The sequence below is a fragment of the Chelonoidis abingdonii genome, chromosome 9 (genome assembly GCF_003597395.2).
Source record: "Chelonoidis abingdonii isolate Lonesome George chromosome 9, CheloAbing_2.0, whole genome shotgun sequence".
Lineage (NCBI taxonomy): Eukaryota > Metazoa > Chordata > Testudines > Testudinidae > Chelonoidis > Chelonoidis abingdonii.
The window spans coordinates 35,345,631-35,369,466 of NC_133777.1; the positions used below are offsets into that span (position 1 = coordinate 35,345,631).

At 43.1% G+C, this 23,836-nt stretch overlaps 1 protein-coding gene across 2 annotated transcripts in view; it reads right to left on the minus strand.

Moving 5' to 3' along the window:
• The window catches only part of RAB40C (RAB40C, member RAS oncogene family), a 57,791-nt gene that overhangs the window by 15,547 nt on the left and 18,408 nt on the right, over nt 1-23,836 (minus strand). For both annotated transcript variants that reach the window (XM_032799348.2, XM_032799349.2), the window contains exons 3-4: nt 8,211-8,271; nt 3,585-3,645 (exon numbers count right to left, since the gene is read on the minus strand). In XM_032799348.2, coding sequence (XP_032655239.1) covers nt 3,585-3,645; nt 8,211-8,271 — 122 coding nt within the window. The remainder of the gene's footprint in view (nt 1-3,584; nt 3,646-8,210; nt 8,272-23,836) is intronic.

The window sequence follows — 23,836 nt, forward strand, 5'->3', positions numbered from 1 at the left end:
AAAGTTTACAAGAGTACCTAAATCTCCCTGAGTTTCACAGTGCTCAAATCACTTTGAAAATGGGACTTAGATGCTCTTGAAAATGTTGCCATTTGTGACTACTCTGCTTTTCTGTTTCCTTGTAGTCAGTTTCCCTTGTCTGTATGCACCCTTCATCCAACAGCGAAGAGGAAAAATGACATTCTACCACCACAAAAAACTGGCAGGGGCTCAGGGGCAGATATAGGGCTACTTAAAAAGAGGCTGTTAAAGTACTGGGGGGGAGCCCATAGTGAGGCTTTCAAAGATGAGAAAATGGAGGCACAGATAGGCTGGAGTGCCTTGTAGATCTCTCACATTCAGGAGAAGAATTAGGACTAGAATGCAAATGTCCCAAGAGTCACTTTGTTCTACCCACTAGGCAACACTGCCTGCAACAGCCTATTGCTAATTCTGATGAAGACTCAGTTAGGGAAAAATGCACAATTGTTAACTAATGAACACTAATAGACAAAGGCAGCATTAGGCTAAAGAATTTAGCCTAATGTTCTACTGGCTTATATCACTGTTACTGCATTTTAAAGCCCTTTTGGCTAGGCTCTTAATTGGTATTGCTTTCCTTCAAGCCTAGACAAACCTTTTAACCTTTTTAAAGCAGTAGGTAGCCAAGTGAGTTAAATCACCTATTCCTTGTCTAAGAAGATGGCGTGGCTTTGTCACTTGCCCTACTGTACTCTAATCATGTGTCCATGGCTCCAACCACCTCCTAGTCATGTGGGCTTGTTTGCTTTAGGCTGAAAAGGGGACTATTCTTCATTGTCCAATATCTGAAATTGGCTAATCTTGGACAATGAGGTTTGAATCCTGATACTTCCAATGACTGACTTTTTCCAGAAGATCAAAGCACGTGCCCAAATGAAGTGGCCTATAAAAATGTGTAATGTTGTTTACTAAGTCCAGTGACTCAGAAACGCTGATAGTGTGCAATCTGGAGATACAGCAAAGTGATCAAAACACATGATTCCTCCTTGTTAATGCAGAATAATCTCCTCTCACAATCCAGAGCTCAGGCTGAATGAGAAGATGTATGGTACGGGAAAGGGAATCGTCAAGGCAGATTCTCTTCCCATGCTGAGATTGCTTCCCAGTCCATGGTAATTAGGACCAAATTTCTTAAGGAAACTTTCACAGAGGTTTTGCTCTCCCCACTCCATTCATTCTCCACACCACAGTCAGGCGCAACCTCCCTGAAGAGGAGACCAAGCGGCTGCTTGGCATTTCCACCTAGGAGCCTGAGACTCGGCTCCTAGTGAATGGTAGCTTTCAATCAGAGGAAAGGGCAGAGGTGCCAGCCTAGTGCGAAGTCTGTAGGAGCATTTTCAAGAGCCAGAAGGTGGTGCTAAGAAATTAATGCACCAAAGCCCATCCTTGCAGCAAATTCAGCCTTCTGATGCATCCAGTCCCATCCCTTTGCTTGGCTTCTTAAACAGCAGTTTAAACTAAAATAGCCCTTTTCCTGAAATATGAGGCTAGCTTCATGAGAAACAGTGGGCATAATTTATTTAAAGGGACATCATTCTGCAATGGTTTAGTCTCGGTACAAAGGCACCCTGAGATCTGCACAAATATTTCAGTGAAAGCTCAGGCTACGCAGTGCATTCTACACTATGAAGGACAGTAGGCACCAAATTAAAGGCAGCTGTTAAAATTTAGAATTAGTGATCACCCTATTCCTCTATATAATATGATTTCAAGAACGTCACGCTATGTGTCACTCTGAATCCTAGAGTGTGAAGTGATGGAAACAGCTACAAACATGGTTAAAAGCTATTTTTGTTTAGAATACAAGCAGGTGCAATCATTACAGGGATCTGTGGTCTGTAACTGCCTAATTTCTAAGTTCTCAGACTTTTTTTTTTTTTTTTGCACATGACTTTACAAATTACAGCATAGGCTTTCAGCTACTAGGACTGAGTGAAGGTTCTATTACAAACCACACAGTGGAAGGATCCCTGGGCTTCCTGTCCTTAGCCTCCAAAAAGTGCCCAAGTTTCACACACAAATGCTTGTCTCATGAGAACAATGCTATGAGGTTGCAGTGGGAATTGCATTCACATGCTGCAGAGAGGTTTTCATTTAGTATCCTTTTGCTTTTTAATAGGTCAGGTCAGCTCACTGTTTACACTCAACCTTTAGAATCACTTAACATGCAAGAGAGGCGCAGCTGGGGAAAGGGAAGTTACAAACTCTGCAGAATCCAGAGATTTTGAGGAAGACAGAAGTTGTACCTTGCTACATAAGCCCCCTGCTGGCTGTCAGCTCTATCCACATCCCTGCACATAGTCATTCGTTTACACTAAAATGATCCCCTCCACCCAGATCAGCTGTAAGGTCTGGGCTAAAAATCACATTCCTCCTCACAGACTCCTCCCAGGTGGCAAGGTATGCAGGGAAGGTAAGTGAGGCATACTTTCCATATAGATAAACACTTCCAAGCTTTTATTGGTCGCTGTGGAGTGCTGGTGCAGGCATTGTTGGATGTATGCAAACACCAGCAGTTCCAGACTCTGCCATTCAAAGGAAACATCCAACGCTCTTGTATAGGGGAGGGAGAGAAACTACTGCCTAAGAAAATGCTCCATTTGGGACTGAAAGTCAGCTCTCCCAATTCAGTTTCAATAAGAGGCTACCCCTCCAAGCCACCTTGTCACATCACAAGTCATTCCAACAGATAGCAGTGCTGAGGACAGGCCTAGTTACACAAATGAAGTGGTTATCCAGTGCAGCCATCTTGGATTATTTATTTTGATTTCTAGTGGTGTAACTAGGGTGATCATATTTCCCAAAGGGAAAAACGGGACACCACATGGGTCTGAGCCGCTCACCCAAGCCCTGTCTCCCCACAACCCCTTTCCCCCCCATCATTGTTCACTCAAGCCCTGCCTGCCCCTTGTGCAGGGCTGGGATCGCTGCCCAGTCGAGCCCTGCTTGCCCCTGCCCAAGCTCTGCCTTCCCCTCCCAGAGGCTGGCACTGCCACTCGCCCCTGCACATTCCTCCGCACCCCCCTTTTTTCACAAAAGTGGGCATTTGTCCCATTTGCCCTTGCCAACTGATCACCAGTTAGCAAGAGCAAACGGGACAAATGCCCACTTTTGCCAAAAAAGTTGGGATGGCTGGGACAGGGCTTAAAAAAGGGACTGTCCTGGTCAAAATGGGACATATGGTTACCCTAGGTTTAACTCCATTCCAGTTGTCCAGTTCTGACATGGTAAGAGGTTGCTATACACTGCAAGCCTGCTTCTTTAGCCTTTTGTTTCTCCTTCACTTTTGTACTTGTATTGCAGTAGTGCCTAGAGGCCCCAGTTGTGGACCAGGACCCCCTTGCACTAGACACTGTACACGGACCTAGAAATGTCCCTGCTCCAAACAACTCTGTGACATCCCCATTTGTGCATATGCTGATCAGAATGGCAGGGCCAGGACATCGGAAGGGAAACACGAGATGCTGGATGGTTCTGTTGGGCATTAACTTGCTTCCCATTAGTCTGGAGAACTTTGATGGTGAGCAGGCCCAGTCCAGCATAGCAGTGCTGGTAGTGCTTACCTGAGCACCTCTGGAGTAGGATCTGAAAATGGTGCAGAACCTTCCCTGGCCAGATGTGTCCCTGAAACAGAAAATCCAACAAATTGAGAAGAGCTAGACAGACAAGCCTGGAGAACCCCCTACTGACATTGCTGACGGAAGACTGAAGTACAAACCAATCCATCAGTGAGTCACACTTAATCTCTTTGTATGTGCACAGTATCTGGCTGCTCAGCAAGATGCTTTTACATGATTTTGGAAAGTTTTTCCTCCCCAGTAGGTGACCACTTTTAGGATATACAGGAAGTCCCCTGCTGCAGTCATCATCCTTCCTGTGGAGCAGTACTCTATTTGCACCTTCTCAGCATTACTCTATGATTAGGGCTGCCAATTTGTCACAGCATTTTTTAAATCAAAAATTACAAAGCAGTCATGGTAAATTTAGTAAAAATCATGGATTTGGGGATTTTTAAAATAGAAAATGTTGTGATTGTAAGGCGGGGTCACACCTATTTTGCACTCACCCTGGAGGAGCGGCTCACTGCTCTGAGCATGGTGACTTGGCACACAGGATCACAGCACTGCTCAGGTTTGGCCTGGCTGCCCTCTCATCATGATGATGGGCCAAACCTGGTGTGCAGGATCACAGCACCGCTCATGTCACCACACACAGAGTGAGGAGCCAGGCCCAGCACTGTGGGACAGAAGCAATTGCTGCAGGGTGAGTCACAGAGACAATGACAAGTCATGGACAAAACAGGAAAATCAGCGTATCCATAACAAACTTGCAGCCCTCTCCATGACGAGTCAAGAGGCAAACCGAGTCACTATTCAAAAGGCCAAGGCATCTTCTCTTTAATTTCGCTCAGCTCCAAGCGAGACTGGGCTAGGAATCCCTTCTCTGGCAATGGTGCAGACCTAGCCTACCTTATTAATATTTTTATTTGAACTTTAAAAAAAAAAAAAAAAGCGGAGGGGCGGGCAATGAGGGTCCTCCTTGAGCTCATCAGTTCAGAAGTCCTTACTAAAGGAAAGCTGTATCAGGGACCCTTTTTGGCTGCAGGAGAGACCTTTACACCCAATCCTCCTTGGCCAACATGTGCGCAGATACTTCACAGCACACCATCCTTGGGAACAGCACACAGCAGTACAGCATGTTCTGCAGCACACAGGCACGACAGGGTGCATTACAGACACTAAACACTTCAACTCTTTATTTGTCATTCTTGTAAGTTAATGTCAAGTTTTAAACAAACAGAATTTCAATGAGCATGTGTGGACATCTGGGAGATTATGCTGGAGCACAGCACAGTGATCTAAGCAGTGTCTACTGAAGCGCAATCTGAGGTCAGGCTAACCAGACAGTGCACTGGGATGTCTTCTGCGCCTGTTGTGTCCATTCGATACTGATCTAGGAGGTGCACGTCAACAAGCAATGTGAAATCACCCTGGATCAAGTTTCCCAGAGACTCAATTTCAGACTCTCATTAGCTGCATGATAGAGTCAGATGTGCTTTAAGTTTCAACACAGCACTGCACTCAGATTAAGCTTTGAAATGTCACATTATGGAACCTGGGCATCACTGTGACAGCTCAGTGTAGATCTCTGCTTAATGGGCAGCTATGATCAAAACAAACAAACAAACAAAATATTAGATTGCATAAGGAGTAGGATGGTGATTAATACTGAGACTATTATAATGCCGTTATATAAATCAAAAAGGTGTGGCCTCATCTGGATAGTGCGTATAGTACTGCTCATTGCATCTACAAAAAGATATTTCAGGATTAGAGGGGTTCAGAGAAGGACAACGAAAAAGACAAAAGGCCTAGGAAAATTCTCCTAGGAAGAATTACTGAAAAGACTAGGACTGCTATCTTTGAAAGAAGATGAGTAAGAGGGGACACGATAGATAGGGATTGCTATCCATATAAGCAGCAAAGGAAGATTGGGAACATCTGTTCTCCCTGTCAATCAAATGAAAAGGCAAATTCAAAGCCAGTAGAAGGAAACATCTTTTCACACATCTAATTCAGCTACACAACTCAGTGCAACAGGATGTAGAGTCCAAGAACTTAACAGGATTCAGAGATGGAACATTTACAGGAACAACAAATATCCAGTGTTTCATAATGGTACACAGTTTGTGGAAGGGATATTAAAACCTCATATTTCAGGGCTTAAGTCAATCTCTATTAGATCAGGGTGAGACCTATATGGGGGGCAGATTCTCCTCACCTTCCTGTCTCAGGTCTTACACATTCCTCTGAAGCACCTGGTGCAGACCTCGATGCAAGATACTAGACTAGATGGACCACAAATCTGATCTAGTCTTGCAATTCCTATCTACCCACCGAGGACACTTCATATAAATATCATACTCCATTCTCATTATTCTCTGCTACAGAATCATGTTATTGCAGTAAGCCCTGTTCCCAAGAAACTGAATGCAGTCTATGCCCTTTTAGTTTTGGGGTTTGTTCCTTGCTCATCATAGGGCTCCCCCTCACTCCAACTCTTAACCTAAAGGGTGGAAGCCAGGGCCCAACAAAATCCAGGGCCAGCTCTCTGGAAACAGATGTGGAGCCCCACAACCAGGTTTCTTTCCTTCTTTCCCTCATGTAGTTCTTTTCCTGTGTGATCTGGGAAGGCAGGCATTGTAGCTGAAAAAGGATTTTTATTTATTTATTTATTTTAAAGTGCAGGAAGGTTGTGTGGGAATTGGGTGACATGCTTGAGGAGGAACAAATGGGACCGCACTGGGAATAGAGGATGGTGGTCTTGTTGCTGGGACTGGGTGTGCAGATGGTGTGGGCTGACTATAGTTTTATAGTGTGGAAATCCAGCTAACAAAAAATGTTGGTTATGTATTCCAAATTTTCATGGGCCACACACTGAAAAGAGGATCTGTATTAATGCTGCAATGTGAGTTACTATGATGAAGAGGGACATTAATTGCACCGAAGCAGCTTAGGTAAACTGTGCCTGGAGATTAGGTATGTCATCTTTATAGGGCACTGAAATCTCGTGAACTAAGGGTGTAAAGCTCTCAACAGGACCACAGCAAAGCACTACATTATATCGGCAACATTTCAGCTCTCTCCTTGGGTGTGCTACTTACTAAACAGGAAATGGTCTGGTCATCACTAGGTTATTCTAATTAAAAGAATGAGGAGTCCAGTGGCCCTTGAAGAATTCCACTTGGATTTCAACAATTTCCACCCCATCATCAACCTCAGCTTGGACCAGTCCACACAAGAGATCCACTTCCTGGACACTACAGAGCAAATAAGTGATGGTCATATAGACAGCACCCTATACTGGAAACCTACTGACCGCTATACTTACTTACATGCCTCCAGCTTCCATCCAGGACACATCACACGATCCATCACCTACAGCCAAGCCGTAAGATACTACTAAATTTGCTCCAATCCCTCAGACAGAGACAAACACCTACAAGATCTTTATCAAGCGTTCTTACAACTACAAAACACACCTGGGGAAGTGAGGAAACAGATTGACAGAGCGAGATGGGTACCCAGAAGTCACCTACTGGCCATCACTTACAGCCTCCAGCTAAAACCTCTCTAGCACATCATCAACGATCTGCAACCTACCCTGGAAAACAATCCCTCACTCTCAGACCTTGGGAGGCAGGCCAGTCCTTGCTTACAGACAGCCCCCCAACCTGAAGCAAATTCTCACCAGCAACTACACACCACACCACAGAAACATTAACCCAGGAACCAGTCCCTGTAATAAACCCCATTGCCTACTCTGTCCCCATATCTACTGTAGCTATACCATCAGAGGACCCAACCACATGAGCCACACCATCAGGGACTCATTCACCTGCACATCTACTAATGTGATATACGCCTTCATGTGCCAGAAATGCCCCTCTGCCATGTACATTGGCCAAACCAGACAGTCTCTACGTCAAAGAATAAATGGACTCAAATCAGACATCAGGAATGGTAACGTACAAAAGCCAGTAGGAGAACACTTCAATCTCCCTGGACATTCAATAACAGATTTAAAAGTAGCCATCCTTCAACAACAAAAAAAACTTCAAAATCAGACTTCAAAGAGAAACTGCAGAGCTACAATTCATTTGCAAATTTAACACCATTAATTTGGGCTTGAATAGGGACTGGGAGTGGCTGGCTCACTACAAAAGCCATTTTCCCCTCTCTTGGTATTGACACCTCCTCATCAATTATTGAGAGTGGACCACATCCACCCTGACTGAATTGGCCTTGTAAACTCTCGCTCTCCACTTGTAAGGTAACTCCCTTCTCTTCATGTGTCAGTATATTTATGCCTGCATCTGTAATTTTCACTCCATGCATCTAAAGAAGTTGGGTTTTTTACCCACAAAAGCTTATGCCCAAATAAATCGGTTAGTCTTTAAGGTGCCACTGGACTCCTCGTTGTTTTTGGGGATACAGACTAACATGGCTACCCCTCGGATACTAATGAAAAGGGGAATGAGCAATAGGCTTGCATTTCTCACAGCATTACAAGTGAATTGAAGCATGCTTTCAAAAGCTATCAATATTCTCTCTCCAGTCACACAGAGACTTCACCATGTTTGGAGACGCTGGGCCTGCTGCCAAGATAGCTTAGAAACGTAAACTCACCAGAGTTCCAATTTGACCCTTCTGCCATCCAGCAAGATAGTGGTCGTCTTGTAGTCAATTCCTGCAAAGAAACCAACAAAAGCTGAACAAACACTGAGCAGGTCTTTAGAGACACAAACATGCAATCTACTTTCCCCAGCTGCTGACAGTTCTGCAAACCTTTGAACCATAGAAGATGCTGCTTCATCCCAATACACTATCAAGTACATATGGAGTGTTGGAAGTAGAAGAGTGATCACTAAAGTAGCTCCACTGGAAAGCACTTTGCTTTGATGCAAGAATTACCCTTCCCTCAACCATGTTTAACCTTTTTCATCATATGCAGGTGTGATAGGTTGAATCACAGAACCCTCCTTGGAAGCTGCCACCTGATGGGCCAAGACTACTTCTGCCCCTGCTTTCCTGCCATCAACTTAGGACTTCAGTGCCCTGCCTGATTTGAGCCAGACTCGCTAGCCTGCTGCAAACTCAGTCCCAGGGTCTGAATTTCTTGCCCCAAAGCTGCAGATTTAACTGAAAGCAGCTTACAAAAGGGTTCCTGTCTTTAACACTCAAATGCCCAACTCCCAATGGGGTCTAAACCCAAATAAATCTGTTTTACCCTATATAAAGCTTATACAAGGTAAACGCATAAATTGTTCGCCCTCTATAACACTGATAGAGAGAGATGCACAGCTGTTTGCCTGGCCAGGTATTAATACATACTCTGGGTTAATGAATAAGTAAAAAGTGATTTTATTCAATACAGAAAGTAGGATTTAAGTGGTTCCAGGTAGTAACAGACAGAACAAAGTGAATTACCAATAAAACAAAACATGCAAATCTAAACCTAATACAGTAATATAACTGAATATAGGTAAAAATCTGACCCTTAGAGATGTTTCAACAAGTTTCTTTTCTCAGACTGGACACCTTTCTAGTCTGGGCACAATCCATTTCCCTGGAACAGCTCTTGTTCAAGTTCAGGTGGTAGCTAGGGGATTTCTCATGATGGCTGCCCCTTTGTTCTGTTCCACCCACTTATATATCTTTTGCATAAGGCGGGATTCCTTTGTCCCTCTGGGTTACCACCCCTCCTTACTGGAAAAGCACCAGGTTAAAGATGGATTCCAGTTCAGGTGACATAATCAAGCCTTCATTCCTCCCAGCCTGACTCACAGGAAGGCTTGCCTGCAAACGGAGCCATGCACATGGGAGCCATCAAGATTACAAACCATTAATTGCCCACACTTTGCATAATAACAATAGAACCTCAGAGTTATATTTCATATTTCTAGTTTCAGATACAACAGTGATACATTTATACAAATAGGATGAACACATTCAGTAGATTGTAAGCTTTGTAATGATCCCTTACAAGAGACCTTTTGCATGAAGCATATTTTGGTTACATTTACTCATTAGCAAATTTTTATAAAATCATATAGACTGCAATGTCACACCAGGGCCTTGTGTGAAAAAACACTCCCCTGAGTGCAGCAAGTTATAGCGCTGTAAAGCACCAGTGTAAACAGTGCCCTAGCGCTGGGAGCGCGGCTCCCAGCGCTGTAAGCTAATCTGCACAGGGAGGTGGAGTACCTGCAGTGCTGGCAGAGCTCTCCCCCAGCGCTGGCACCGAGACCACACTCGCACTTCAAAGCGCTGCTGCGGGAGTGTTCCCGCAGCAGCGCTGTACAGTTGCAAGTGTAGCCATACCTCAGGTCTTCCAGTATTCAAGAAAAAACTGAAGATCCTGGTTACATGGAATTTATTGACTTATACCACTACCCTGAATGGCAGTGCTGAGCATTAAGTTCAAGCTTTTACGCTGATTAACTGGAGAGTTGGCATCTTTACATCAAAGGAGCTTTTAATTTATTTAGCCTGAGAACCAAGAATCTTCCTTTCAGTGAAAGAACACCACCTCCTGCAACTTCCACTAAGTGTAACTATGATCTAAATTTGATGCTGAGAGGTTCACCATGAAGACTGATTCCATGTTCAAAAAGATGAGGCTGAAACATGCAACAGAATTGAATACTCTTAGAGAAACTACTATAGCAAATATACTTATAAGAATAATGAGTTCTTATCTCACTAAAAAGTAAGTCAGACTAAGCGACAAAGGCACTCTCTCAAATTTCACTGCATTATAAGAACAGTTACCTCCTCCCTTATCACCTACATATATGTCAGGATAAGGAGACTGCAGCACACACTACAGGATTGCACAGCATTACATCAAAATCAGTTTGAGAACCATGCTCCAAACCACAAGGAGCAAGTCCAAAAACTCCTCCTCCTAAATCTGCTGAGAAGTCAGAAATGTATTACAGCACCTCACAGCTTCTTTGTTTCTGCAGAAAGGATGGTTGTAGGAGAGTCATATCATGTCTTGTAAATGTCAGAGGTAAATGGCAGGGACTGGTGGTGGCTGAGGCAACTAGGAATTGTGTTTCTTTTTCATTTGCTTAACTGATGAAGTCATAAAATGATATCCATTTAAAAAGAAATCTTCTGTTCACAGACACCTTACACAATGGGAAGCTCAATTCAAAGTTATGCTTTCCCAGATTTCTGTGGAAGTGTTTTTCCAGGCTATTCATGCATTGCCCAGGTGGCAGTACCACTTCACCTTGCCTGCTCCTTGTTTAAGTTTTAAGAACTCACCAGTAGGAGGTGTTCACAATACCTAGTACAACACCACAAACATTGTTTAAACTCTTCAAAGTTTAGTCACTTGGAAGTGACAGTTGTTAGTCTAAGATGAACCATGCGACTCGTATGCTATTTGGGTCAAGTAGGGCAATGAGCACCCTTCCTCTAGAGACGTTTGGAAAAGGATCAGTCTGAAGTAGGACAGTTCAGAATTCTAGTTCAGATTTTTAGCAAAATTTATACTGAGTTGTAGGCTCAAAAGCATAGAAATACCAAAAAAGTTCCTGATGTGGGCCATGTTAACAGTTAAGTCCCATTTATTTGAAGGTGTTTGAAAACTTCTGGATAAACAAGGATTTTTGTTAAAAATCAGGGAGCCAGTCCGCTTGCCGTTTCCCTCAGTTTCAGAGGAAGCTGGATCTCCTTCCAAAGTGGTTGGATGGAAAAGACTACAACATTCCTAGTGAGCACACCCCCTTTTAAAACTAGCCAACATGCTGTTCATCACACCACAGGTATGTGGGGAACAAACTGCACCCCACAAAGCCAGGTAGCTTCAGATGCTAAGGGAGCCAACTTGCTGCTTTTCAGTGCTCTGATTTAGGGAGCCTGGAATGTAGTGAAGTTTACATTCCCAGTGGCAGTGCTGTAAAGAGAAGTTAGGCTACAGTCCAACCCTGTTTCACCAAGCAGAGTCCCATCTTCACAGATGGAACCTACCATGTTAGGGCTCAACCTTTCTTCCCCTCCAGCTAGATTTCTCAAGTCTGGAATTAAAAAACAGCCAGCTGTCAAATTACCGAGTGTATTTCCTCTCTGCTGCAACCAAAGTCCTTCCCCAATAACCTATTGATAGCTACAAGTTTGGTCAATAAAGCAAACATCCTGCCCAGCCATCCGATTTCTGCTGATGAAAAGTTAGAGTTGAGCTCTGATTGGAGGGCTATAAAAAGCCATAAAGATAATTATCTTGAATTCCAGCTATTTCCAGTACTTAATCACACAGTACATACAGTTTATATTTTAGCTTCACCTGGAGACAAGCTACTGATCTGGATTTACTTCCACAGATAAAGATCTCTAGAGTCCCGATCCACAAGCTGCTTGAGAACAGTCCAGTCCCTGCATTAATGCTGGTGAAAGCTTGCTCCCTCCCATAAAGGAAAGACACTGTAAGAAAACATCCAACCAAATATCCCTTAATGGAACACTGACCACCCCAGACACAGCATTACTCTGAGGGGGTTCTGCTGGGGGACAGAACTAATTAAGAATGCTGCCTTGTTTCAGCTGCAATGCCCCTGGAGGCTCTTCTCCATACAGAGGTGCCCTGCTGTTTTTCATGCGCCACAGCTCTCTGCATGAGGAAAGCACTCAGACGGAAAGCTCTCTGTGCCAGCGTTCAATTGCATTAATGGAACACTTGTAAAAGTACTAAACCAAGCTGACTACAGGGAATAGCAGCATATTCTTATGGGTGCAAAGGCCATGTGCTTCTAAAATACCTTTGCCAGGGTGAAACGAATCACTTGGCTATTGTTTCTTTTAAAAGCTAGCAGTGCTTGATTAGCTCAGGGAAGGTGGAATATGCAGGCTCTAATATAAGCCTATTAAAGGAAGAAAAAAAGCTATATGTAGTCTCCACTTTCATTAGCCACCTACTCTGTACATGAACAAGAACTCCTAGTACATTCTGAACAGGCAACAATTACCCTGTTGAGAATTTATGCTGGTTAGTCATTGCAGCAGTGCTTTCTGCTGTTCTATGTAAAAATAGTCTGTGTACTTTAAAGAATCAAAATAGACTAAGACAAGGTCTTTGGGCATGGGCACATCTACAATAAAAGCATTAAGCAGTGGGCAAACATCTCTTTCAGGAGGTTACCTAGCAGCCTCTTGCACTCCTACTTCAGACATGGGTGTGTTAGATGCCTAGATAGAGGCAGAGGGTTAAAGCAGTAGCCCTTCACCTCAAAGCCTTTGTTCAAATGAGTGAGTTTAAGGGTTTCTCTTTAGCCCGAACCCCCCCCCCCCCCGCCCTCTCCTAGCAAGCCTCTTAGTACATGCCTAAATCAGACACTGCTAAGACACAGCTGGCAGTCCAGGCCTCACTCAAGCAGAGAATTGAAAGAGTGGGCCGTGATAGAGGTACATTGGCAAAGCCATGTAGCAGAAGCTCAGAGCACCTGCTCCCACTAAGCCTGACTCTAGGCAAATGGCAGTCTCACCTCATTAAAACAAGTAAAATAAAAGAACCTAGTGCGTAACAGGGATCTAGCTGGTGAACAACGTGACAGCACTCTCCTAAGACTGTACTAAAATAGAATCAAACCAGACATCAGAATGTTTCCTCTCTTTTTAGGTGATGGAGTCCCATTCCTGCCAACAGAGGAAGGGTCCCTAGAGTATTTCTAATGCTTTGCTCAGTCTAATTTTAAATGTCTTATGCAATGGTGCACAGCAAGGAAAGTGTCAAGTCTGCCTCCAACTCTGCACTTAAAGTTTCAGGCAGCTGTCCAATAATTTCTGTTTACAACAGTTTAGTTAACTCCTAAAGGCAGCCCATATATTTTTTCTATGGTGCTTATTCTCTGCTATTTAAGTGCTGGAAAGGGAAATTGCATTTAGAGTTGCATACCAGCCACACCCATTGACCACTATCACAGCACCTCACAAGTTTGAGAAGTCAGGAATTTGTATTAGACCAAGTTAAAATCAAGACACTTCTACATCTGCTAGATTTTTCTATTAAAATATATTTGATGTCTAAAACTAACTGGTAACTTGAGACTTGGTAAACTGACCCACCACTACAGCTTGCATAGATTTAAGTTCTCTTGCTGACTTTACCACTAATCATGACTGGCAGTCACGAAATTTCCTCATCCTGTATCAACACCATGCTAAAGGTACCTGATCATTGTTAATGGGGGTGGGGAAATATATGTCATATGCAATGGCAACATTTCAGAGGTGTCATTTAGAAAAACACATACATATGCACAAAGGTGTACAGGTCTGGCCTATAAGGACTCAATAAGGTTCTTTCAAGAGCGTTAGCCTGTGAGATTGTGCATTTTATGTCCTTGCTGTAGGTAGGTCAGTCTGTTCGAGCAGTATGTTGCATATGCCTGCAGCTTCCTGCCGGACTGGTGGGAAGGTAATGCTCATACACCCATGCAGGAACACTGGCAGACTCATCAAATCCATGGGTACCCTTTACTGCTCCTGGGAGCTATAGTCATGAGAGAAGCACCTGAAGTCTTTTCTTGCAACACTGTTGGCACTGCCACAGCTAGGTGCAGGACCCACCCATCTGTTCTTTATTATTTGTTTTGAGAGAGACTATCAACCAGAGGCAGCAGACAGGGAATACAGCTGAATAATTGACAGAGTCCCCATGTGAGCCATTGCGGGAAGAGGGAATTGCTAGACTGGTACTGACACAGCCTTGCAGCAGTAATCTAAAGTCTCACTACTGCACAACAGAGCAAAACACTCCTTTAAGGTTTTGGAATCTGCAACCCTGTTCAATATGGAATGGAAAACCTGTCTTATGAAAGGAGACACAAAGAGCGTGGCTTGTTTAGCCTAACCAAAAGAAGGCTGAGAGGAGATACGATTGATCTTTATAAACATATCAGAGGGATAAATACCAGGGAGGGAGAGGAATTATTTAAGCTAAGTACCAATGTGGACACAAGAACAAATGGATACAAACTGGCCATCAGGAAGTTTAGATTTGAAATTAAATTAAGGTTTCTAACCATCAGAGGAGTGAAGTTCTGGAACAGCCTTCCAAGGGGAGCAGTGGGGGCAAAAGATATATCTGGCTTCAAGACTAAGCTTGATACATTTATGGAGGGGATGGCATGATGGGATAACCTAATTTTGGCAATTATCTGATCTTTGACTATTAGCGGTAAATATGCCAAATTTCCTTGTGATGGGATGTTAGATGGGGTGGGATCTGAGTTACTACAGAGAATTCTTTCCTGGGTGTCTGGCTGGTGAGTCTTGCCCACATGCTCAGGGTTTAGCTGATCGCCATATTTGGTTTCGAGAAGGAATTTTCCTCCAGTGAAGATTGGCAAAGGCCCCAGGGTTTTTTCGCCTTCCATTGCAGCATGAGGCATGGGTCACTTGCTGGAGGTTTTTCTATACCTTGAAGTCTTTAAACCATGATTTGAGGACTTCAATAGCTCAGACATAGGTTAGGGGTTTGTTACAGGAGTGGGTCTATGGCCTGCAGTGTGCAGGAGGTCGGACTAGACCAGGGTTAGGCAACCTATGGCATGCGCGCCAAAGGTGGCACGTGAGCTGATTTTCAGTGGCACTCACACTGCCCCGGTCCTGGCCACCGGTCCAGGGAGCTCTGCATTTTAATTTAATTTTAAATGAAGCTTCTTAAACATTTTAAAAACCTTATTTACTTTACATACAACAATAGTTTAGTTATATATTATAGGCATATGGAAAGAGACCTTCTAAAAACATTAGAATGTATGACTGGCACGCGAAATCTTAAATTAGAGTGAATAAATGAAGACTCGGCACACCACTTCTGAAAGGTTGCCGACCCCTGGACTAGACGATCATAATGGTCCCTTGTGACCTTAAAGTCTATGATTCTATGAATACATTTACTGGTATGTACTACCGCATTCTCTTCTGAAGCCGAGACACACACCACACTCACTCATACCTCAATAGTTAGCATTTTAATTTTAAAAGATTATACATGTTTTAATCCTATTAGAGCAGAAACATTTCCTTAGGCAGTGTGTGTCTAACTACAGCCACCAGGAGTTTGCTCCCCATTGAAAGTATCAGGCTAGAACAGACAAGTGAGCCAGGTGGAGTCATGCCTGATTTGCTGCACATTTGCTACAACCGATCCCCAGTTCAAGTGTGCAGGGTTATGCTTTTCTTTTTGTTCCATTGATTTTGCAACTGGAGAGAGGAGTCGGAACATAATATTTTCATGGTCATCTGCCACTAGATGCCACTGTCGCACAGAAACTTTTGGCAATGCGACAACCTACTGCTCAGCCATGACAATACTTCTCTCGGGTCTAGAGAGGGCTGATCTTTTGCAGTTTAATTTGTCAGCTTCTAAAGAAAGTTTGAAATTGATTTCTGAGAGAGTTGAAAATTGTGGTTACAGAATTTCCCCCCTTTGAATGTACAGTCTACCAGTAGCAAAGTACAGCTCATTTTGAAATACGTGTCTCGTATGTTAGCCAGAACTAGTTTCCATGCCGAACATATCTACTAAGGAGCCCCATACTTGCTACTATTGTGGCATATGCAATATCGGTGAAAGAATTAGTCCAATAGCTGTGGCTGCTAGGTAACCTTGTCCTGCCCTCAGGGTGCACAATACTAAGAAAAATGGATTCTGATGTAGGGCTTATTTATGTCTTTTTATTGGTTGAGGATGAGATCACTTAATATCTTGTTGAAAATATTTTGGACATGTTGCAATGGATGAAGCCTGGAAAACCAGTGTAAGCTGTTGTCTCTAGGCCACAGTGCAAGTCAGCTCTTCTGCTATCCTTCTAACTCAACTATAGCCTGTTAGACACTAGTCCAACTTGAGATTTTGTAAGTAACTAAAGCTATTTGACATAAGATGCTGTAACTGAAGGTGAAATAGATCACCATATCAGGCTGCCTGCCTGCCCTGGCTTCACGCAGGTCCCAGAAGCAGTCGGCATGTCCCTGCAGCCCCTCGGTGCAAGGCTGATCAGGGAAGCTTTGCATGCTGCCCCCGCCCCGAGCACCGGCTCCACAGTTCCCATTGGCCAGGAACGGCAGGCAATAGGAGCTGCAGGGGTGGCGTCTGCAGGCATGGGCAACTCATAACACACACTGCACAAAGCTGCCTGGCTGTGCCTAGGAGCTGGACATGTTGGCTGCTGCTGGGAGCCGCATGGAGCCAGGACAGGCAGAGAGCCTGCCTTGGCCCTGCTGCACCACTGACTGGGAGCCGCCAAAGGTAAGCGCTGCCCAACTGGAGCCTGCACACTGAATCCCCACTCGCACCAATGCCCTGTCCCAGCCCTGAGCCCTCTTCTGTACCCCAACCCTCTGCCCCAGCCCTGAGCTTGCTCCTGCACTCTGAACCCCTTGGCTCCAGGCCAGAGCCCCCTCCTGCATCCTGAACCCCTCATTTCTGGCCCCACTCCAGAGCCTACCCCCCCCAGCCAGAGCCCTCACCCCTGCCCCAGTCCAACGAAAGTGAGGGTGGGGAAAGCGAGTGACAAAGGGAGTGGGGATGGAGTGAGTGGGGATGGGTGGGGCCAAGGTGTTCAGTTTTGTGCAATTAGAAAGTTGGCAACCCTAATTCCTCTCCTTTGAGTAGTAAATTTTGAATCCCTGGTGCACTTTCAGGTGGACCAGGGATTACTAGTATTATGAAGCTTCCAGACCCTGCTCCTAAAGATTCCAAACCCATGTGATTTCTTTTGATTGTCTGTGATAAGAACAGCCATTAGCTATAAGGAAAGCTAAAGCCAGCATTTTTCATGGGAAAATGCAGCCAACTTCAAGAGAGCGGGATCAGTCATACATTGCAAGATTCTCTGATCAACCTACCAAAACTGAACTCAGGATCCTTAAAGATACATCAACTTTTGAAGAATTACAATTCCAACATAACATTGTGTACCTGCCAGAGTTAACTGCAAGACTTAAAATGTCATGCATTTGGCAACACTTAAGTTTCTCTATTTTTGATTGCCAGTTACATGTCTATTAGCATGCACAGCTGTGGAGGAGCTCATCTGCATACTTTTACCAGGCCCTGCAAGAGTGCTTGCTAGCAGCAGCAAGTCAAATCTGAAACCAAACAGGCAGCAAGCATGTATGTGCATAGAGCAGGATGGTAGGGGTGGAGACAGGGAGGGTGTATGCTTGGTGGTATTGCTCCCGGGCCCATCCTCTCTCCCTTGTTCAAAATATCTTTAAATAGATCAGTAGGGAAGCATGCCCCTCCCCCCCACACCCTTAAAGAAAAATCAACTCCTGCCAGAATACTAAATAAGTGCACTATCAAATCAGATTTTTGTACTCCGTTAAAAATATTCAAGTTGACTGTTCCTGTAAATACTCACTGCTCTCAGCCCAGTAATTGCTCAGACAGACAGAAAGTCTTGTTTTTGTTTTTAAAACTTAGGATGCTTTAAAAGGTGTACTGCAAATGATTTTTTTGTTGTTGTTGCCAAGCCTTTACTGCTTCTTATGACAGGGACCTGGCAATGGTCCTCTTCCCTTTAAAAAAAAAATCAGATTAAACTTTTAAGACTGAAAAGGTTTTTGTCCAAAAATACAGCCAGAGCAGTAGAAAAGAGTGCATGCCCTTTTTCTCCTTTGTACATCATCCTGGAAGCCCTATTCACAATGGAATCAGAACGACACTATATTACTGTTTAAACATGACACTGACTAGCAGCATGATAGTGCTTTTTTTGGATCAATGTGAACAGATTGTTCTTCCCTCCCTCAAGGGCTGTGCTAAGCCAGTCCCTGAAGGCTAACAGCCCTAGGTAATACTTCCTGCTTATATCTACACAGCATGTTTACAGAGGACGGAAAATATAATTTTACAGACGGGGAAACATGCATAGAAGTGAAGTGACTTCGACAATCTCAGAGTAAGCAACCAGTCCCTCATCGCCGACCACACAATTTGCCTGCCTGATTTTGACCTGCCCTATCGCCAGTGGTCTCTGTTGAACAGGTTTTGGACCGGGCAAGATCTTTGTGCAGCTAACTAGTGTTGCTGGGGCTTTTGTGACAGCCATTTTTGCAGCTGTGGTGCAATACAGATGACGATGCACACTGTCAATGAATGCCTGCTGACTAAGTTCAGCTGTGGCCCAGAAGAACTGCATCATGCCATTGAAGATGCCATCACTTGACTAGACAACTATGCACATGCCAAAGGAAAAAAAAATGCAGAGTAAATTAACAATGGTCTCCATGCTTGATCTACAGGACCACACTGCCTATAAGTAGTCTACACAATGCTGTAATAAACAATTCCAGCACAGTATTTGAATGCTGCCATAGCCTGAAGTTTCTTCGAGCAAAATGGAAAAGGCTTTATAGTTTATCTATCCATAAGCCTGGGCCTGAAGAGGCTCTTTCCAAAGAAAATAATCCCCCAAATCCCACCCCAAAAACACAACAAACCCTCCATGTACTGGATTATTTATAGCTTTAATATATGTTTGCTTTCTTCCCAGAAATTCTTAGTTATTTGTTGCTAGAGATGTATGCATGTATATTTGTTAACTTAATTGTACGTTGATCTGAAATGCTTCATTACGTATGTTCATATGTATGCTTTTTACCACTCAGGGACTGGTGACTCTTGTCATCATAGCAGTTTATTAAATAAAAATTTTTGCTCTAGCAAAAAAAAGCCAAAACTAAAAGAAATATCTCTGCTAAAATTCATTAAAAAATAAAAAGCCTAGCTCCTACACATCACATTTCACCAGTAGATTTCAAAGTGTTGTACAAAGACACAATCTGCAAAATAAGAATTGTTCAGCTTCATAAATAAGCTATTATTCATTTTAGCTTGATTAGAAATCATGAAGGGAAAAAAAGTCAATTGGTCCATTTGATTTTATCCTATATAGGGTCAACATTTTAAAAGCGTCATTATTCTACCCTCCATAGAAAAGCAAAGGATGACTCCTTTCAGAGCATCAGTAAGCAGATGGGAAATAGGGTAAGCTAAGTAGAACTGTGTAACCCAGTCTTGCTCGTATGGCTCCCTAGAACTAGCAGATTGCTGTTTAAACAGCAGACATAATTAGAGCAGAAGGTGCACGACTCCAGGACTCTAGAGACAGCTACTGGAATGGATTTGGACTCTCAGCTGGCAAAGACTAATGAACAACATGTGGCTAGCCTACTGAGCCTCTGGAGAAGGAATCAGATGCACTGGGATGTATTATCCTTGCCTCACAATCCATCTGGTAGTCTCAGTCACAAGAGGAGACAAGAGATGCTGTGGCAGTCCTCTACTGCAAAGGAGGAAGAGACACTGGTTAAGAAGAATATAGATGACTGAACTTGGCTCATGCAGTGTCGTTGTAACTATGTCAGTCCCAGGATATTAGAGACAAGGTGGGTGAGGTCATATCTTTTATTGGACCAACTTCTGTTGGTGAGAGAGAAGCTTTTGAGACAAGCTTTCGCCAACAGAAGTTGGTCCAGTAAAACATATTACCTCACCCACCTTGTCTCTCTGAACTTTGCTTAGACAGGATAGTTATGTTATTAATATTTACAATGCCAATGAGATTCCATTCCTCAGTTAAGAGTATGGGGAAATTCTCAGGAAGGTATGAAAATAAAAGTGACCATGGGTCCTTGGTACAGACCATTAGCACTGGAAGAAGAAAAGATTTCTGGACCAAACTCTCCAGTAACCATAGTTATATTTTATTCCTCTGTTTTGTTTTAAACCTACTCAGATACCCAAACATGTTAACATACAATCAAACATGCAAAGAGCTAAATCACACAGAAAATGTTGGGATTCCACACTTTCTGGATCACAAAGGATAAGCGAGCCTGGATTTCTCTCTCTTTCTTACATGGAAGAACTGATTCAGAGTCACATGAAAAATTGCTACCAGTAACCACAAGCTACCTGAATTCATCACTACAAGGAACATATTCACAGAATACATCTATACAAGGGTAAACTCTTTGAGGCATGCACCAAACAATGAAACAAAAAGGGAAAGTCTCTGAACATCTAGTTAATGGAATTGTGATCAGTAAGGACAGGTTTATAATCAGTAAGCCTTGACAGTTCTCCCATTATTACCCTCTGACCCGAACAACAGAATTAGAGGTTAAAAGGAACATTATATAGATTTGATAGTGCTACAAAAATTTCTTTATGGAGTCAAAACTTGCAGTACAACTGTAAAAAAAAGTAGTGATATATCAAGTTGGGGGAAGTGCCAAGTGGGGAACAAACTGAGATTCAAGTTAGATCTCTACTAAAGGTTTCACAAACATCTGAAACGTTACTAAAATTCACATCCTTAACTGGGAGATACTGTCAGTCTCAGGAAGGATACTGTCAGTCTCAGGAAGGATACATACAAGAGAGCAGCTAGGGAAAATCAGAAATATCAACAGAAAAGAGAGGAGTCACATTTTTGGAAGAGAGACTTTCCATGTTGCGTGGCTTGCAATTTCAAAGACTGTGGGAGAGAAAAGCCTAATTTCTAGCCCTACAGCCCCAAAAACAATAGCGAGCATGTGTGTGACAGCAAGAAGTCAATGCAATTTTGGGCTCCATTGGAACGTCATGAAGCAAGGAGTTAAGACAGAGTTTCCTAAACTATGGCCTGTGGACAACTGGTGATCCACGGGAAACTGGCTGGTCACATGCTACAAAATCTCCTGGTTTCTAGAACAGATAGAGTAGAGTACACATAGGAGATTAGAGAAGAGACACTTAGTGCACTAAAGCAGCTACACATACTTTCCTGATGTAACTTTTCCCTCTAAGTAGTTTCTGTAGTTGTCATAAATGTTATATGATTTGACAGCGAACAGGAAAAGTGGCAGCCCATTTGATTGCAAATGGGAGCGGAAGCATCCATAAGACCAGACAACAATATATGGTCTATGAAAGGGTTTGACAAATCCTGCTTCTACCACATATGGCTCTGGAGCAAGAGCATCTGGAATACTGCATTCAGTTCTATGTACCACATTGCCAGAAAGGTTGACAAATTTAAGGGAATTCAGAAAAGAACAAAAAAGTCAGGAGACTGGGTTGATGAATAAGACTAGATTAGAAGAGCTAATGATACACACTTCGGGAGTTGGAGGAGTAAGGAAGAAGAGATTGACATAGGACAACTATTTGAATCATGTAAACATTAAGAGAGGAAATTGAGATGATCCAGTGGGAATTAACTAGGAATAATTGGATGAAATTAAGAAACAGGTATTTACGTTAGGAAGTTTTCACAGCTATCCAACAGTGAAATTGATTAGATCGTACTTAAGGTCAAGAGTGGCAGTCTATTGAGACATTTAAACAATGGACTGGACACTATATTAGTAAGTGTTCATGAGAGAACAATTTTATATTTTCAGAGAGTTACAGACTAGATCTTTTCCTTTAGATTTCTGATAATATTGTCACTAATTGGGAATAAATCATTTGAGCAAGGAAACAGCGTGTGTAGCTCAAGCAATGGATGGAACAAAAGGCATATATGCTTGCATTTGAGAGGTGGTACTATGCCTCGGCAGAATCCTTCGGGAAATGTATGTTTACTTTATGCACTACATTCAAGCAGCTGAAAATTCTTTTCCCTCCTTTCCCACATGAGTGCTTATTAAAAACAAAACACTTCATCTAAACTAGCTCCTCCTGCATATCTGAAAGGCTACAGCTCTGTAGCAGTCACTTGTTCTCAGTTTTACATTTCTTCTTTAATGTAGGCAATATTTAACTATTTTCTGTCCAGTGCAAATTATAGAGCAACCAGAGATAACTCTCCACAAATTCAACTCTGCCTTTTATTCAGATTCCAAGAACTAGAGGTTACAGAGTATTGGCCTTAGAATTACTGTGCGGTGCGTGGAGGCTACCTGGCTTTGTACTGAAGTGCTGGTGTCAACCAGAGCATAATCAAGATGGAGGACCAGAAAAAGAGGTGGTGTGATTCTCTCTCGATCAGCTGTGAAAGAGGTTACCTCTGAGAAAGCAACTGCTTTTTCAATATAAAGCATGTTGAGTGTTTCTTGCAGGTGCAGCACCATTGTGAAGGTCTGTTAACAGAATGTGTCATATGCAGGAGATGCCTTCTGTTCAGAGCTTGCAATGTTAGGAATGTTCAGTCAAGCACGCCAGCAATCTGATAGGTAAATATTCCCAAGTGCTTTACAATCTACTGCTTTTCAGATGTTAAAACACAGAGTTTCACTGGTGTGGATAAGAGCAGAAAGATTATTTGAAGGTCAGGCTTGTAGCAAAGGTGATGTTCTGGATGGGCTTCCATAAAGCCAATAACTTTGCTTTATTAACAAACTGATGGTATCTTCCCTCCAAGCCAGTCTTCTTCATAGGTCTTGCAACTGTGTGACAAGTTCCAGATGCAAAAATTTAAATGCTTGATCCTCAATAGGAGCACTTAATATGAATTAGCCCTGCACAGCCAGTAAAGTAATCTGGTCATAGACCTCTCCAATTCAGTAGCTGATGGCAGAAGGACAGAGTGGATATAATAGGTGACATTTACATACCTGAGTTCAGAAGACTTTCTAACATGAAAGGGTAATTTAAAAAGGCATTTTTAAGCCTACAGAATTTGAGTGAGTTTTACATGTAATGTTTTAAAATGGCTCTGCTTAGGAACATAGAAAATGCTATAGTGGATCAGACCAAACGGCTGTCTAGTCCAGTACCCTACAAATGGCCAATATCAGACACGTCAGAGAGAAGAGCAAGAAATCTGATAAGGGATATTCACACACAGCGAAAGGCGTTATCTCATCTCATCTCTTCACTTAATGACTAGCTTATGCTCTGAAGCATGAGTGTTTATATCCCTTATTTTTTATTCTCATGCAACTGCAGAGGTTCTCATTATTCACAAAGTGTCTATGTGGAACTGTGCTAAAATCTTGGACTATCTTGGGGTTGTAAGTTCCACAGGCTAATTATGCTTTGTACACAGTGATAGACTCCTCATGCCAAACGTTGACCCATATTCTGGACAGCAGAGCAAAATGCAGAGACTGTCCATCCAAAGCTTTAATTTGGGTGAGAGTGACCTACCACAATAGCCTTTGACTTCCAGATTAGGCCAATGATCCCTCCTGCAGCTCGCTGGATAACAGGAGTTTCCAGACAGTCAAGAGTTTCAATTGTCTTCTTCCTCTGCCCCAGACAAACTCAGACACTTTTCCTGGACTGCACATTGGCTTAG